Below are 19,544 nucleotides of genomic sequence, written 5' to 3'. Positions count from 1 at the left end.
CTTGTTTACATCAGGGTCCCCCATTTTAAATTCATCATGACATTTATGACATACACGACATACAGATATATATCATGACATTTATGACACAAATGGATCTCTAAACAATGTTTGTATGTCTCCGCAATGGTATGATTCAGGCCTGGTAGGTTAAGCCACCGTTCGACGCAGTTTCTATATCTATCCCACCGTGTCTGTGTAAAATCTTGTACGCGTTCTTTCTGAACGGACGTGAGATGCATATAACATTGTCAGGGTTTCCCATTAATTACCTAGACTGTGGCTAACTATGTAACTACCGAACTAAATCTCTCTCTCTCTCTCTCACCTTGGAGCGCGTCATCTCATCTGAAGCCAGGGTGATGAGGCACTTGATTCTGGGGTAACTGACAGCTTCTATTCTGCTGCGAACAATCAACTCAATAGTCTGAAGAACCACAACTCTGTGTATCACCACCAACTAGGAGGAGAGGAGAGAAGAGAAAAGATTATATTTTAGTACATTTTGCATGGTCAGGGTAGGAGGAAGTGAGGCATGTTTCACCAACAGGGGTTATTAAATATTAACTTATCACATCATGTGGGGTAGTAGAAATCACCACAAGTATTTTGTCGAGGCAGGTAGCGTTATTTCGGGGAAATTGATATCTATAGTCTGGTGTATTTTTCGTCCACGAAAAAATGGAGGCTGTAATTATTATTATTCATAGAGACTCTCGAGCAATAATAATTATTACAGCCTCCATTTTTCATGGACGAAAAATACACCAGACTATAGATATACATTTTCCCGAAATAACGCTACCTGCCTCGACAAAATCCGTGCATTGGTTATCCAGATACATGAATTATCATCTCAGAATAAGTGGCTTTGTATGCGTTTTAGCTTATCTTTTACAGCTTACGTTTTGGGCAATAATTATTAGAGACTCCATTTTTCGTGGAAGAAAAATACATCAGTCTATAGAAATAAATGCATTCGAACAAGAAACCAATGTATAGACATAGCAATGGCAAAAAAAATTGCCAGGCCTAACTGTATGCGAGCCAGGGAAGTCTTGGGCTTGTAACGTGGCTTCATCTCGAAGTTATCATCGATCCACTGAGCCGTGAGGCTCAACATGCTTGTTTGGTTGAGGTCTGAACTCGCCAAATTGCCCATAAATATCGTTTTTGTGGGTATTGTCCAGTTGTTGCTGTATGTTTTTATCTGCCCAAAATTCAAGCAAGCACGAAAGCATTACAGTTAGCTTGCACACCACGCTCCATCGGGGGGGGTGGGGGGAGAGCGTTCTCATCACACTTATTTTGGTGCGACCGTGCTCCGATTCGACCCCGAATGGCTAGTGTGAAAGCCCCCATACTGTATTGTCTTGGAACAAACAAAAAGGGATTCTTCCATAAGGGCATTACTGAGCTTTACGTAGAAAAATATCGGCAGCTGGTTACATTACAAAATAAATCAACTAGTCTTGTACCAGGGAATGGATGTGTGAAGGACGGGTTGTTTAGGTATGGACGGTAGATACGCAATCTACTGTAAACACACATGCATGTGATTTTGAAAGCATTCGTTCCTGCTTATGCACACACGCGTGCACGCACACACACCAACACATACAGTACTGTTATCAGTGTCAGGGTCCAAGCGTAACCTTGAGGTGTTGAGTGAGTGATGTTGGCGTATGGCCATAGGCTGACACTGATACTGGATGTATGGTCAGTACAAATAATTACAAGGAGACCATGACGAGCATACAAAATCCTAAAAGAGAAGGAAAAGTCAAAGTGCAATTATCAGTGGGCTGCAACTCACTGTGTAGCATACTAACTGAATGCTGCTTCACTGTGTGTAGCATACTAACTGAATGCTGCTTCACTGTGTGTAGCATACTAACTGAATGCTGCAACTCACTGTGTGTAGCATACTAACTAAATGCTGCTTCACTGTGTGTAGCATACTAACTGAATGCTGCTTCACTGTGTGTAGCATACTAACTGAATGCTGCTTCACTGTGTGTAGCATACTAACTGAATGCTGTTTCACTGTGTAGCATACTAACTGAATGCTGCAACTCACTGTGTAGCATACTAACTGAATGCTGCAACTCACTGTGTAGCATACTACCGGTAACTGAATGCTGCTTCACTGTGTGTAGCATACTAACGGGACGCCAAGTATCGATATTTAATTATTCATAAAAATTAAATTAAATAAAAGATTTTTTTTTTTGTATAAGGAAGTTGCATTGTTCATTTCAATACCTGTAATAGTACAGTAGTCCACACACACACCCTAGTTTTATTAGATAAAACTAGGGGTGCACCGATATATCGGTCTGGTATCGGTATCGGCCGATAAGTGCCTTGTTGACTGCCATCGGCCGAAAGCTCAAATGTGCCGATGGCAGTGGCCGATAAATATCCGTCAATTTGTGTCGCGTCAATCTGGTCCACACGTTCAAACTTTGAAAAAAGTTTCAGTCAAGCGACCTGCACAACCCCGCCCCCACACACACACACGCTACTGCATCAAAGTTACTTATGATTAACAAAGGCATTCGTTTACACGTTCAATAACATCAGCATATTTACCCGAACATAGCAAGCATTACTCATTCATATCTCTCACTTCCTTCCTTTGCTCAGAGAGCCCGTACTGAATTGTACCCATTCTGCAATCTGTTAATAAAGTTTTCAATCAGACAAATGTATAGAAAAGCTTTTATTATAACATTCGTTGCAGTAAAATCATTATGCCTCGTTTGGTCATCCTGCAGAGCACTGGTAGTCTACTCGTGGCCGGGGGGGGCTAGCGTTATTAGCTATTAGTTTGTTGTGGTTCTCGCATGCAGATCAATGGCGGACTTCGCGGAAGTAAAAAACAAATAAGCGCTTGCCGATTGGTGGTAAGAACAGCAGAGGCGGGTGCAAGCGGTGTGACGTAATTGGCAGAATCTACCGTCAATCAAAAAATTTCTGTTGCCATCTACCTGCATTGCTTTGGTTGAGAGAGATAGTGCTCTCTTATTAAAACTCATAAACTTTTTTGAAAGCCAGTGAGTATTGTATGACTCAGACTTGCAATAATCATGACTCATGAGCATTATAAAATAAAAACACACATGGCATGGTGGAATTAATAACAAACATATTTCTTAATGTTTCCTTTTTTTAAGTAAGTAAATAGGCCTATGTTCATATCGGTGAGCACAATTTGTAACACAAAAAGAGAGACGTGTAGCCTATTTATTTATTTAATATTTTATTTATTCATTTTATTATTATTATTTTATTTGTTGCCATGCCTAAAATAATAGTCAAGCATAGGGCTAAAACATTTTCATAAACAATAATATAATTTTTGTTATATGGTTATAATAAAAGCTTTTCTATACATTTGTCTGATTGATTGATTGAAAACTTTATTAACAGATTGCAGAATGGGTACAATACAGTACAGCTCAGAGGACTGGAGGATGAAGACCAGAAAAAGACTTTAAACTTTTTTACATAAGGGTCCTCCATTTTCAATTCATCAAAACATTTAGAGACATACAAATATACAGTAGTTTAAAAAAAAACTAATATCGGTATCGGCCGATTGTGTTAGTTGAACAATCGGTATCGGTGGCAAATTTTCATATCGGTGCATCCCTACATAAAACATGTTGACAGTTTTACTTTGCAGTTGAAAAAAGGTAATAAATGAAATAATTGAAAAATTGAAAAATACTCAGCGTATCGCGATATATTTAGTATCGCGATATATTTAGTATCGTGACGCAAGTATCGCGATAGTATCATATCGTGAGGTCTCTGGCGATTCCCACCCCTAATGTGTAGCATACTAACTGAATGCTGCTTCACTAGGTTTTGTTTTAATCCTAGGAACGGTTAGCAGACCTGATGACCTAAGAGTAGGGCCTTATGGAATTATCGCAGAATTTGCTTAAATTATACATAAATCGGTTTTCATATAAATCAATCTACTCTACGACTCTAAAACGATGATGCTGCACGGTCTACGGAGAAGCAGAAATGACAGCTAGCAAATCCATTCCGGATGTAGTATACCTGCTTCTCTAACAGTATTACAATGTAGTATACCTGCTTCTCTAACAGTATTAACTGAACGGAGCCCTGATCGGAAGGATCTCTCTCTTTCTCACTTCTCGATTTATTTTAAACAAATTATTATTTTGTATTATTTAATAATGATTCAATTATTATTTAGTTATTGCACTGCACTGGCAGTTGAACTGCATTGAACTGAACTGAATAAAAAAATGCATTGAACTGCACTGTTTTAAAGATTTATTTTTTGGCGTTTTATCGCTTTATTTCTACTGGGCAGTCCAGTAGGGAGAGACAGAGGAGGAATGGGAGTGGCGGGAAGACATTCGGCAAATAACGACGGGTTCGGGAGTCGAACCCGGGTCGGCCGTGTCGCGGCTGAGCGCGCTATGTGGTTCGCCACTGGGGCGCCCCATGAACTGCACTGTTGTACGGCAGCAAATACAAAGAATATTAAAAACAGAGAAATCCAAAAAAACAGGAAAATTAAAAATCGAGAAATCCGAAAACAGGAAAATTATAATCCGAAAACAGGAAAAGATAAAAACAGAAATCATAGGGCCCAACCTAAGAGTTATAGAGTTCATAGGGTGGAAGCAAGTCATTGATGCATTTTGGCCCTAAGCCACCGAGTGATTTATAAAAGAACAGTCTTTGGAAGTTAATTCTATGACATACTGGTCAATGCAGCTTTCTTAGTCTTTGTTAGAAGTCTAGCAGTGGCATTCTGAATGAGCTGTAGCTCCCAGATTGTAATTTTGGAGAGCTGATAAAATACTATTACAGTAGTCTAACCTACTGGAGATGAATGAGAGCTGATAAAATACTATTACAGTAGTCTAACCTACTGGAGATGAATGAGACCTGATAAAATACTATTACAGTAGTCTACTGGAGATGAAGGTCTGGATTTGTTTGTATCCTCTCATTCTTGCTATATTTCTAAGAAGATAATAGGCTGATTTTGTTATTGACTTTATATGGGTATAAAAAATTATCAATAATAACACCAGGATTTCTGACTTCGATTGTAGAACAATGGAAATAAAATAGTCCCCATCATAGTATATTAGTATATATATTAGGGGTTGAACGGTTCACAAAATCGACGGTTCGGTTCGTATCACGGTTTTAGGTTTACGGTTTGGTATACGTTCTTTTTTATTTACAAAAGATTTAACACTCCAAAAATACCATACATCAACATAAGATATATAGCCTAAAAATAATCCAACTTTTCAGTTATTCTCAAGGACGTAGTCATGCAAAAACTGAAATAATGAGGCCATTTGACATCAGGCACATTATTTTTACAGTGACGGTTAGAGCTAGGAGAGATTTTGGTACAGCAAGAGGGGAGGCATTGCTGAGTTAAACATGCTTCTCATTTGTCAAAGTATTAACTCGTCAATATACCCTCCTTCCCCACTAATCGAACTGGTGTCGTGGAGTCACTTCTCTGCGAGCGTTTCTGCGGTTAGCTTGCGGCTAACATTAGTTAGCTTGCGGCTAAAGTTACGGTAGTTAGCTCGTAGCTAACGTTAACGTTATATAACCGAACAATACACACATGCCCCGAATGCGTACCGTTCTGTACGACCTCCACGGTTCAGGGCATGTGTGTATTGTTCGGTACATGGTTCGAATGCGTACCGTTCCACCCCTAATATATATATATATATATTAGTACCTTTGGGTGTTTTAGTAGGTAGTCCTGACACATGGCCAGCACTCTGTCAGGTTGCTGCTTTCCCAGGGTCAGCATGGACTTCCTGACCTGCTCCTGGACCTCACCGTCCTTGTCATTCGCTGCATCCAGTAGAGCCAGGGTCACATCTGGATAGAAACACAGTATAAATCAGAATATAGTAGATGTCCAGTAGAGTCGGGGTCACCTCTGGATAGAAACAGGACTGAATCAACAGCAGACAATAACATAGCAACAGCGACTAGACACAGGTGTGAAACCAAAATGATGAGGTAGCAGTTGTTTACAATTAGTGCTAGTATGCAAGTATCAAATGAAGTAGCTATAATGGAAATGCAGCAGTAGACAATACTAGGGGTTGGAACACATACATTGAAATTCTTTATTTGGAATTACCCCTTGAGATGAACCATCTCGTTTTCAAGGGGGTCCACAGCTTACAAAATACATAAATTATTATGTATTAAACATAACAAAACAAAACAAAAACAAAAACCAAACACAAAACAAGATCAAATTAATAATAAACCGGTTCAAACAACATCAAACAAGAGGAACATAAGACAAACAAACAACAAAACACAGAGCACATATTCAAGTGATTGCTTCAAAGATCTGTTATACAATTATTGGTGGAAACATGAACAAGTAATCTCAAGGTGAGAGGACAGCGCAGTTTTAAACAGTTGTGAGGATGTTATAGCTCGAATATGAACTGGAAGATTATTCCAGTCAGATGGACCTTCGAACATGAATGATTTTTTGCCAACTGAGGTAGTTACATTTGTTGGAACTTTAAAAAATAGCTGTGCACAGTGTCTCAGTTGATGTCTAGAGGTGAAAGGGTCCATATACTGTTTGAGATATTGCGGATAATTGAAGTGAATACATTTAAAAATGAACTGTAACCAGTGCTGCTGTCGTCTTACTGTGGGAGCTGGCAAATTAAGGTTTTCATACATGGTGCAGTGGTGTGTCAAATATGGGCAGCCAAGAGCAAATCTGCATAGACGGTTGAATAGTGTGTTTAGTGGAAGAAGGTTGGTTTTAGATGCAGTTTGGTAAACTACGTCAGCGTAATCCATGATGGGTAAAATTAGTTGATGAACCAGTTTCTTTCTGACAGGGAGTGTGAAACATTTTCTGTTGCGGTAGAGAACACCAGCACTAAAGTTGACTTTTCTAACAATATTATCAATGTGACATTTATATGAGAGTTCTGAATCAAGCCATAGACCAAGGTATTTAATGTGATCAACTCTATGCAGTTGTGTACCGTCCAGACAAGTGATATTAAATGGTTGATTGATGGTTTTGGATGCAAGATTACGGGTGGTCCCAAAGAGCATAGTATTAGTTTTAGTTTTGTTGATTAGAAGTTTATTAGCTGAGAGCCATGATTCGAGTTTATTGAAATTTAATTGCAGTGTTGACTGAATTTGAGGTAAGGTAATTTGAGATGTATATATCACTGTGTCGTCGGCATAGAGTTGAGTATTACAACCTGTGAAAATTGAGGAGAGATCATTAATAAATATTGAGAACAAGAGCGGGCCTAATGTTGAGCCTTGTGGCACCCCACGTTCCTGTACTGCCAATTCAGATCTACCATCCTGTATAGCAACACATTGTTTTTCGGTTGTGCAGATATGAATTAAACCAGAGTAGATAGTGATGCACGATATATCGGCCGCCGATATAGCAGTTTTTTTACACATCGGTCCGATATCAAGATAGGGCCGATATAAAAAAAAAAAAATCTTTTTACATGTTTTGGCCTTAAATAGTTTCAAAATATCAGTCATTTCTGAAAATAAGTTACAAAAGTAAAAAAAAAAAAAAAATGCGTTTTGGAAAATAGCTCTTTATTTGATTATCATAAAAAAGTGTTTTCTATACAGAGATATCGACATCGGTAAATATTGGTATCGGCCAGAACAGCAATATTAATATCGGTTATCGGTATCGGCCACAATTTTCACATCGGTGCATCACTAAGAGTAGAGCATTGCGTGAGAGGCCAATAGTGTACAGTTTGTCTAATAGGAGATAATGGTTGACCAAATCAAAGGCTTTTGTTAAATCAATAAATATTGCACCAGTGAGATTACCATTACCAGATGAAGAAAATATATCATTAGTGAGTTTTAATAAAGTAGTAGTTGTGGAATGATTGGAGCGAAAACCAGATTGCGAAGGTGATACAATATTGTTGTTGCTGAGATAATTAGACAGTTGTTTATAAATTAACTTTTCAAAGACTTTTGCTATGGAACAGATAATTGCTATTGGTCTGTAATTATTGGGATCTAGTACATTGCCTGCTTTGTGGAGAGGAGTGCTTCCAGATAGATGGTATTTCATGTGATAATAAAGACAGATTATAGAGATCACAGAGAGGATACATCAAAATGTGTGGAGCAAGTTTAAGAAATTTGCTTTCTAAACCATCTAGGCCTGGGCCACTACACTAACGAAGAGAAGCCGCCCAGGCATCATTATTAATTTTATTAATCCAATCCACTTTATTTATAGAGCACATTTAAAAACAACAAAGTTGACCAAAGGGCTGTACAAGTCCCACAACATAAGATATACATTTTTTATTATTTTTTATTATTATTATTATTATTATTATTGTCGAAGCTTCGAATTAACACTTTAATCGCCAAGGACGCCGTAACTCGTCATTCCCCGCCATGCTTAATCTGCCAATGACGCCGTAACACGTCATTGAGATCAATATTTCAAAAATCTGTGATCGCAATCATATTTCTCCCGCGGAGACTTGAGATCTACTGTTGATCCCCTCTCAACTCTCCAACGGTTCAAGAGCGCCATCTGGTGGCCGATCGGCGGATCGCCCAAACCGGAAACCGGAAACGGAAACTGGTGCTCATCCAAATTTGGTCCGACCACTCGCTATAGGTCCCGGGACTCGAGCTCGACACAATGGATAGCGATCCGTTACCAATAACTCGATAAAAAACATGATTTGGACGTATACACTATTATACAACCTGGAGATGGATCGCATATTTCAACATCCCATAATAGGAATCTTTTTGCTCCACGCTCATCGCCCAACGGCCCGAGGAGACTGGGGTAAGTTTCAGCGTTTATGTTTACCGTGTTCGATACAAACTGCTCTAATGATCATATCACCCACACTAGATGAATCATCTAACGTTGGCCACGGAATTATAAACGACCCCCCCCCCCATCCGGTCAACATCAGATGATAAGTAGTAACTTCTAGAAGCACGTCCATTTGACATTTTTTATCTGGCGCCGATCGCTATCAAACTGTATTTGATCATCAATATAATGCATTTAGGGCTATAAATCACGTTCTGCAGAAAACGATAAAAACATATTTATACTTTAGACCGTATTTTAGTATGAATATGTGAATGAAAAAGTATAACGTTCCTACATCCTGAACGATAGATAATTGACGTTGAATGGGCCATAGTAATGTCAATTTAGCAATACAATTTAAAAAGTTATAGCCCTGCAAAGAAGGGGAACTTCTCCATAGACAAATAGAGCTGGCTAGGGATGGTATAAGGATGTACATAAGCGTGGCAGAGAAAGTGTTAAAATCTAATCTTGGGCCCGAAGCTTCGACGCCGACGGCCATCCCTACGGAACGGAACAGAAGGGCAAGCTGACCCATTAGAAAAAAGGAATAGATGAGAAGAAGGGGGAAAAGATTGAAAAATGAGACGAGATGTTTCTAACTCACGCTCCACATCCGTCTCATCCATGGTGGCTGTCAGGAGGCTGGCGTCCTGGAGCCTGTGGCTGAGGCTGGAGCTTCCTTCCTGGGAGGCCTCTGGGAATTCCTGGAGCTGGAAGTCTGGGAGTCTGAGGAGGATGGAACCAAAACAGATAGAAGGAGACAATGATAAAAGACAATGATAAAATGATGTCAGTTTGTTGTCAACCCTCTACATCAGAGAGACTGGGTCAGAGGCTGACTGCCTTGCTAATAGATAACCCTGGTCCCTAACCATCAGAGAGACTGGGTCAGAGGCTGACTGCCTTGCTAATAGGCTCCCAGAGTTCTCAGCTTTCTCATAAGAGTCCAAGTTATGATGTGAGATGACCTGGTTAGTGAGGGAGCAGGAGATACATGAAGTATCAACTCAGAGTAGATTATCCCAGAGATACAGTATCGGCCTCAATAACAACAACCCAGAGATACAGACAGTATCAGCCTCAATAACAACAACGCAGAGATACAGACAGTATCAGCCTCAATAACAACCCAGAGATACAGACAGTATCAGCCTCAATAACAACGCAGAGATACAGACAGTATCAGCCTCAATAACAACCCAGAGATACAGACAGTATCAGCCTCAATAACAACCCAGAGATACAGACAGTATCAGCCTCAATAACAACAACCGAGAGATACAGACAGTATCAGCCTCAATAACAACGCAGAGATACAGACAGTATCAGCCTCAATAACAACAACCCAGAGATACAGACAGTATCAGCCTCAATAACAACCCAGAGATACAGACAGTATCAGCCTCAATAACAACAACCCAGAGATACAGACAGTATCAGCCTCAATAACAACAACCCAGAGATACAGACAGTATCAGCCTCAATAACAACAACCCAGAGATACAGACAGTATCAGCCTCAATAACAACCCAGAGATACAGACAGTATCAGCCTCAATAACAACCCAGAGATACAGACAGTATCAGCCTCAATAACAACAAACAACCCAGAGATACAGACAGTATCAGCCTCAATAACAACACAGAGATACAGACAGTATCAGCCTCAATAACAACAACCCAGAGATACAGACAGTATCAGCCTCAATAACAACACAGAGATACAGACAGTATCAGCCTGGATGAGACAACCCAGAGATACAGACAGTAATATCAGCCTATATTAGGGCTGTTCGATATGACGAGATATACTGTATGAGCAGATATTTTCCTCTATTGTTTCTATCACTATCACTATTGTCACAAAAACGCAGCAGAACTGGTTTACGTTAAGGAATGCACCGATCCGATATTGGTATCGGTATCGGCCGCCGATATCACTAAAATAGCTGGATTGGGTATCGGTATGATTTTTAATTTTTTTTATATTATAATAAGAAATAAAATAATTTGTTAATTTTACATTTAGTTTCACTAAGTTAGGAATGTAATGTTTTAAGTCAGGCCTGATGTTGCCTTGCACAAAAGAATGATCCCAGTCTTTTCCACACAGTGACAAATAAAAAAAAACACACTTGTGATCCTTTACAATTCTTAAAAACTAAATATATTTTTAATAATTTTTTTTTAAACGTGGATATTTTATTTCTTTTTTTACTTTGAACAATAGGTATGGGATCGGGATCGGGATCGGTATCGGCCGACGGGACTGAAAAAGTCGGATCGGTGCATCCCTAGTTTACGTCAGTGTTTCACTTCATTCCCGACCCTGCGCACATGTTGGAAAATAACACGGTTTCCTTACTTCCCCGACTGTTCCCCTACTGGACTCTGTAAGTCTGTATCTGTTACTTGTTGTTACCCGTGGTTGTATGTCCTGCGTATTCATCCTGTTGCTTTTTCCCTGTGGTTCTTCGTTTCTATGTTCATTTGTTTTGCTCATCGTCAGCGTCTTTGGGTTTTGAAAAGCACTTTATAAATAAAAATGTATTATTATTATTAAACATGGAGGAGCGTGACACAGAATGAAACTCGCGATAAATGATAATTATCGCGATATATTTTAATAATCGATATTGATTGATAATATCAACAACAAAAAAAATGTATGAGCTGCAACAGTGCCGTTTTAAAACCAGAGAATAAATGAATGAATGAATGAATGAATGAATGAATGAATGAATGAATGAATGAATGAAAACTTTATTTAACAGATTGCAGAATGGGTACAATACAGTACAGCTCAATACATACAATTGTTAAGGGGATGCAGACCTGAGAAAGACGTTTGTCTTGTTTCCATCAGGGTCCCCCATTTTCAATTCATATTGACATTTATGACATACACAACATACATGACATTTATGGCATACAGGTATTTAGTAGATACATGTGTGACATAAACGGTATTCAAATATACAGTACTGTTACCCATAGATCCTGACGGAGTATATACATATGATGGGGAGGGGACTGTACATTATGAGGGGGTGGGTGGGTGGGAGAGAAATATACATACGGTGGGGAGAGAATATATGTATGCGGTGGGGAGGAGACTGTCTATTAGGAGGGGGTGGGGGGTTTGGACATTTACGGTGGCCAGTTTCGAATTGCAGCCTCCCGTAGGTGCTCTTTAAGAGCGGTTTTGAATGTGGGTAGGGATTCACATTCCTTTACAGCTTTGGGTAGGGTGTTCCACATTGATGTGGCTGCTGGCATAATTGCGAAACGTGTTTAGTCCCTTGTTTGAGCCGAATCTGGGTTTAACATGATTTGTTGAGCTTCCTCTGGTGTTGTGGTCGTGGTATTCACTGACCTTTGGGAAGTATTTTGACATGTACATGGGTACCTTAGTCGTATAGTGTATCTTGTATACCAGGCCCATTGCAAGTTGCTGTACTCTGTCGTCTACTCTAAGCCATCCTAGGTTGTTAAAGTGGGCAGGGGTGAGGTGGGTTCTAGGAGTCAGGTCAAGCAGTAGTCTGACTAGTTTGTTTTGTGATGTTTGTTGTAATGTTGTTTTTAGCGCCTTTGAGGTGCTTTGGTACCATGAGGTGCAAGCATAGTCGTCGTAGTACCCTTGAATGAGTGCTCCTGCCAGAGTCTTCAAGGTATTCTTGTTTACCAGAGAGGAGATCCGGTACAAGAATCTTGTTCGTTGGTTGACTTTTTTTATTACATTGGATGCCATGTTGTCACAGGAAAGCTTTGCCTCTAGGATGGAACCCAGGTATGCAATTTCATCTTTCCTTGTGACAATATTGTCACCCAATGACCTCAATCGAGCGTCCAAAAGAATGACATGCCAACAATAAACATAAACGGCTCCTACAACATCAACTTAATCTATTCTAAAGCACTTTGGGAATGTAACCCCTAACCCTGGCAGCGTCAGTCAGTGCCTTGCTCTACCCGATGAGCTACATGGGAAGTAGAACCCCTAACCCAAATGTATACTCTCTTTTTTAGACTCTTCTTGTATCACAAACTACTGTATTTGTAAATCTGGTATGTCATAAATGTATAGATGTAAGCAGTACTGTCTAATCTATCTGTATGTCATGATGTCATGACATGTATGTTATGATGAATTGAAAATGGGGGACCCTGATGTAAACAAGATGAAAGTCTTTCTCTGGTCTACATCCCCTTAACAATTGTGTGTATTGAGCCGTACTGTATTGTACCCATTCTGCAATCTGTTAAATAAAGTTTTCAATCAATCAATCAATCAATCAATCAATCAATCAAACGTCCTCGTCATAAAGCTCAGTCATGAACCTGTTATTCTGGATGGAGGTGAAGCTAGCTAATCACAGTTCAGTTTCTAAAGGTAAATTGGCCTTGACTTGCCAAGGCAGCAGTCACAACAACAACCCGAATGGGGCAAGAAGATAACGTTAGAAGAAATGATAAGGACATGATGTGTGTGTGACATGTTAACCCGTCCCTAACCCCTAACAACACTAGTTGTAATTTAATAACAAATAATCCTGCGACTGACTACCTGGCAGCAGGTCTAGAGAGAGGGTGCTGCTCTGCTAATAATAACAGCTAGCTGGTCCACTCATGTTGTTAAACCAGCTCATTTAGCCGATGCTACGGAAGAAGAGACACCGTTCCTATAATATGGCAGAATAATAGAGAATTCCGTGGATGTGTTAGTTTAACTTACCGTTTTATTAACGAGGAAGCCAGGGGTGGTGTGTGAGGAGGAGGACGGATCTGTGTGTGTTCTGTCATCAAGCAGCATCAGGTCATGTGCCTTCAGTCAGCAGGAAGCTATCAAGGAGTGGGCGGGGCCGAGAGTAGGGTATATCTGCAGTGCCTTCAGTCAGCAGGAAGCTCAAATTCAAGTTTCTTTATTAGTTGTCATGACAGAAGAAGTACAGAATACTTTTATACAAAATGCTTCTTTCTGTTACACTCCAGAGACTGTGCTAGACAAAAATAGATAAGTATAAAATAAAATAAGATAAGATAAGATATTCCTTTATTGATCCCCTTGGGGAAATTCAGGCATCATAGCAGCATGGGGGGGAGGGGGGGGGGTACAGGTAGTAAAACAACAACACAGTGTACAGGTAGTAAAAACAACACAGGCAGTGTAAACAATTTGGTCAATATGGTCAATATAATTTATAATAAGTATAGCAGTATCAAATAGAAGACACGTACGTAGACACAAGTGTTCAGTATGTACATATGTACAGTACAATGTTCAATGCAGAGTAGAAGTAACTGAGTTACCATACAATACTATACAATATACTAATATACAATATACTATATAGTGCAAAGGAGAAATGGGATGAGGTACAATTTAGGTATAATTTACAGTAAGGTGTAATGAGGTATGGGTTGTAGTGCAAATTCTTTACCAATAAATATAAAGTGTGTTTAGGTGATCTAATGTGTGGAGAGTGGGTGCTGCAGTGAGTTGTTTGTTTAAAGTGAGTGTGTGCGTGTGGATGTGTGTGCTGTGAGTGCATTTGATGGTTGTTACATAGTGTTATTGTTCGTTGAGCAACCTGATGGCCTGGGGATAGAAGCTTCTTCTGAGTCTCTCTGTACCGGCCATGAGACTCCGGTATCGCTTGCCTGACCGCAGCAGTTCAAAGAGGCAGTTGTTTGGGTGGCTGGAGTCTTTGATAATTATCTTAGCCTTACCCATGCACCGCTTGTTGTAAATGCCCTGGAGAGTGGGAAGCCCCCCTCCGATTGTGCGTTCGGCTGAACGGGCCACTCTCTGTAGTCTGCTACGGTCTTGTGCAGTGCTATTCCCAAACCAGGAGGTGATATTGCCAGTCAGGATGCTCTCTATTGTACATGAGTAGAAGTTCCTAACTGTTCTGACTGACTTGGAACTTCCTTAGGCGCCTGAGGAAGTAGAGGCGTTGCCGTGCCTTCTTCACAACACTGTCAATGTGTGTGGTCCATGTCAAGTCCTCGGATATGTGGACTCCGAGGTACTTAAAACGGTTCACTCTCTCAACCGGTGCCCCGTCGATGCTGAGGGGGCTGTAGTCCCTGACCCCCGACCTCCTGAAGTCCACAATCATCTCTTTTATTTTGCTGACGTTCAGGGAGAGGCTGTTCTCTTGACACCATCCCGCCAGGACCTTGACCTCTTCCAGGTAGGCCCTCTCGTCGTCTGCAGTGCCTTCAGTCAGCAGGAAGCTATCGAGCGGTGGGCGGGGCCGAGAGTAGGGTATATCTGCAGTGCCTTCAGTCAGCAGGAAGCTATCGAGAGGTGGGCGGGGCCGAGAGTAGGGTATATCTGCAGTGCCTTCAGTCAGCAGGAAGCTATCGAGCGGTGGGCGGGGCCGAGAGTAGGGTATATCTGCAGTGCCTTCAGTCAGCAGGAAGCTATCGAGAGGTGGGTGGGGCCGAGAGTAGGGTATATCTGCAGTGCCTTCAGTCAGCAGGAAGCTATCGAGCGGTGGGCGGGGCTGAGAGTAGGGTATATCTGCAGTGCCTTCAATCAGCAGGAAGCTATCGAGAGGTGGGCGGGGCCGAGAGTAGGGTATATCTGCAGTGCTTTCAGTCAGCAGGAAGCTATCGAGAGGTGGGCGGGGCCGAGAGTAGGGTATATCTGCTGAGCCGCAGCCCCATACATAGGAATGAATTAATTAATTAATTAATTAATTAATGAAAACTTTAACAGATTGCAGAATGGGTACAATACAGTACGGCTCAATACACACAATTGTTAAGGGGATGCAGAGCAGAGGAAGACGTTTGTCTTGTTTACATCAGGGTCCCCCATTTTCAATTCATAGTGACATTTATGACATACAACACAACATACATGACATCATTACATTTATGGCATAGGGACATACATGACATACAGGTATATAGTACTGTTACTTTGTGACATATACGATATGCAAATATACAGTACTGTTACCCATAGATCCTGACAGAGTATATACATATGATGGGGAGAGAATATATACATACGGTGGGGAGGAGACTTGTACTGTGCGTTGGGGGCCTGTACTGTGTGTTGGGGGCCTGTACTGTGTGTTGGGGGCCTGTACTGTGCGTTGGGGGCCTGTACTGTGCGTTGGGGGCCTGTACTGTGTGTTGGGGGCCTGTACTGTGCGTTGGGGGCCTGTACTGTGCGTTGGGGGCCTGTACTGTGTGTTGGGGGCCTGTACTGTGCGTTGGGGGCCTGTACTGTGCGTTGGGGGCCTGTACTGTGCGTTGGGGGCCTGTACTGTGCATGCGAGAAACAAAGTAAAGTAATTATAATCTATAGTCTAAGGGTTAAATTTAGGCCCTCATCCAGAAGAGGTTAAGCTTAGAGTAACAGTCAGGGCTGGTAATCCAATTGATATTCAGTTCAAGATAAAAAATTCTAGTCTATAGACAATTGGTTGCATTTACATTTACATTTAGTCATTTAGCTGACGCTTTTATCCAAAGCAACTTACAAGTTCTGTACGACAAGTCATCAGGAAGGATACAACTCTATCAGCTGAGTAACAATATTCATCAAAGTGTTGCGTGTTACAGTGTAGGTTAGTTTATTAGGACAAGTGCATGACAGTAAGGTTAGTTAGGGTTAGAATTATTATTATTATTATTTTTTTTTTTCAGATAATGGTTGAAGAAGTGCGTCTTTAGTCGACGGCGAAAGATTGGATGGGATTCGGCTGTCCTAACTGGGGTGGGTAGTTCATTCCACCATTGTGGGGCAAGGACTGAGAATAGGCGGCTTCTCTTTGAATGCTTTATTTGGTTACTCCTAATCCAATTGATATTCAGTTTAAGACAAAACTGTAACCGTATGTTACTTTATGTTCCGTAAGTTACTTTATGCTAGTGTCCTACATTATAATGTTACTTTGTTTCTCGCATGCACCGCACAGTACAGGCCCCCAGCGCACAGTACAGGCCCCCAGCGCACAGTACAGGCCCCCAGCGCACAGTACAGGCCCCCAACACACAGTACAGGCCCCCAACGCACAGTACAGGCCCCCAACGCACAGTACAGGCCCCCAACGCACAGTACAGGCCCCCAACACACAGTACAGGCCCCCAACGCACAGTACAGGCCCCCAACACACAGTACAGGCCCCCAACGCACAGTACAGGCCCCCAACGCACAGTACAGGCCCCCAACACACAGTACAGGCCCCTCCTATGTATGGGGCCGCGGCACTGCAGTTTTACCCTACTCATTTTTGACCATCTCAATTTTGGATGTATTCATAATAATCATATTCATACGTACTTGGAAGAGTTTGACTTGCACGTGGAAAATAAACTCACTAGAACGTTCTTATAGCCATGATCATGTTGAGAACTATTATAAAATATCTGACTCTTAAAGGAACATGCCAACATGGGAAATGTGATTGATTGATTGATTGATTGATTGATTGATTGATTGATTGATTGATTGATTGATTGATTGATTGATTGATTGATTGAAAATTGTATTAACAGATTGCAGAATGGGTACACTACAGTACAGCTCAATACACACAATTGTTAAGGGGATGCAGACCAGAGAAAGACTTTCGTCTCGTTTACATCAGGGTCCCCCATTTTCAATTCATCATAATGTGCATACCGTCTTCAGAGTCAGACAAGATTAAGATACCAATTTCCTCTCTGTGTTCAGTAGAAATCTACTGAATCAGACAGCAAGCTATAGCCTAATTTAGCACAGATGAATGGACGCGGATACGGACACTAGTCTAGCATAAAACTCCAGGAGAGGTGGTTTGGCCAACAGCTACTGTATAGGCTAGCTGGTTCATATCCACTTCCATTCTCTTCTGCTAAGCTAGGCTACAGTAGCTTGCAGCCGAATAGCTTTCTACTGAACGCACAGAGATGAAATTGGTATTATATCTTCTTGTCTGACTCTGGAGAAGACATGTATAGAGCATTTATCATGATGTTGGAGTGTTCCTTTAACCACCAAACCTGCACGGGCTGTAGTGCAGTGTGTATTATTATTATTATTATTATTATTACTATAGGGAATCCAGACCCACATCTGCACCTTTTTGTCTACTAGTTACTTGTATTTATATTTTATATTCATATAAACATTTTGTATTGCATATATATTTATTGTCTTCGACTATTACATTGCCCATAGGTGTACCTCCCCTCCATCATGCTGCTATGACTGAATTTCATCAATAAAGGAATACCTTATTGTATCTTATCTTATAACTCAAAACAGCTGGAGTCTGGTTACGATTACAAAACAAGTCATGTCAAATACAAATCATGTAAAACTTTTGATTAACTCTCACATGTATATATATCAAGAGGGGGGGGAAATGTTCAATGAAAAAAGGCCAGGGCCACTGTTCAGGGACTATTCTGACTGCATATTTCACTCTCTCCACTGCCATCAACCTGCACGTACACATTATCTAGACTAAATCATATCCAACATCATAGTATCTTCTCTCATTCCTATATTCAGCAGCAGTACAATGGAATAGCCTACCAATGGAGTTGAAGCCCATAAACCCCTTCTCCACTTTTAAATTAGCTATAAAGAGGTGGATCATAAGTAGCAGAAGCTGGGAGTAGTGACCAATGGGTTTTTAATATGTGTTATTCCCTTTTTTATTCTTTTATTGTCTATAAAATGGAATATTATTGTATGTATTTTTCTTTTTATACCACACATCCTGACATACAGACACTACAAACACCCACATCCACACACCAGTACATAAATCCACTGACACCAATGATGAAGGACCACAATGGAAACAAGCCTATGGCTTTATTGTGTTTTATTTGAATCCTATTGGTAAATGGAGAAATGTATACCTGTTCATATTGTGATCAAATGTATATGTGTGATTTCCATTCTAAATCAATAAACTATATCAATCAATCAATCTCCGATGGGGGTCGGTGGTGCCAAATCGGATCAAATGGGAGTCCAGTCCATGGTCTATTATGTATTTATTTAGGGAACCTTGACATGAACATGTTTGATAACGACCGGTATTAGAAGATAGCTAAACAAACATTGTCTTAGTGAAAAATAGATTGTCAAAACTATACAATTTGGATTTTGCACGTTTGCTTGATTGATTGATTGAAAACTGTATTAACAGATTGCAGAATGGGTACAGTACAGTACAGCTCAATACATACAATTGTTAAGGGGATGCAGACCAGAGAAAGACTTTCGTCTTGTTTACATCAGGGTCCCCCATTTTCAATTCATCATAACATAATATGACATACATGACATACAGATAGACAGTACTGCTACATCTGTACATTTATGACATACCAGATTTGCAAATACAGTACTGTTTGTGATACAAAAAGTGTCCAGAAAAGAGTGTAGCAATAGGGAACCTGATTGAACTTCGCAGTCACATTGTATCAAACCCCTTCAATTAGTGTTTCTCAATCACCTACTAGGTGGTGTTGTAGGGAACTGACCTGCTAATTATCACAGGTGTTCTACATGAATCAATGAGTATAGCAGCCACACCCCCTGACATGTGGGTATAAAGGACACAGGTGATCCCCTTGTCAGATCAGTTGGTGTA

General features: G+C 40.6%; 1 protein-coding gene across 1 annotated transcript in view; it reads right to left on the bottom strand.

Annotated features, from left to right (window-relative positions):
- mroh1 (maestro heat-like repeat family member 1) overlaps positions 1–9,650 on the bottom strand; it is a 92,562-nt gene extending 82,912 nt beyond the window's left edge. Inside the window, exons 1-3 of the mRNA XM_084336920.1 lie at positions 9,534–9,650; positions 5,768–5,913; positions 329–460 (exon numbers count right to left, since the gene is read on the bottom strand). Coding sequence (XP_084193046.1) covers positions 329–460; positions 5,768–5,913; positions 9,534–9,555 — 300 coding nt within the window. The 5' untranslated portion in view covers positions 9,556–9,650. The remainder of the gene's footprint in view (positions 1–328; positions 461–5,767; positions 5,914–9,533) is intronic.
- Positions 9,651–19,544: the final 9,894 nt, after the last annotated feature.

This window comes from Notolepis coatsorum (genome assembly GCF_963971535.1).
Source record: "Notolepis coatsorum genome assembly, chromosome: 19".
Taxonomy (NCBI): domain Eukaryota; kingdom Metazoa; phylum Chordata; class Actinopteri; order Aulopiformes; family Paralepididae; genus Notolepis; species Notolepis coatsorum.
This window is presented reverse-complemented; position numbering and strand designations above follow the sequence as displayed.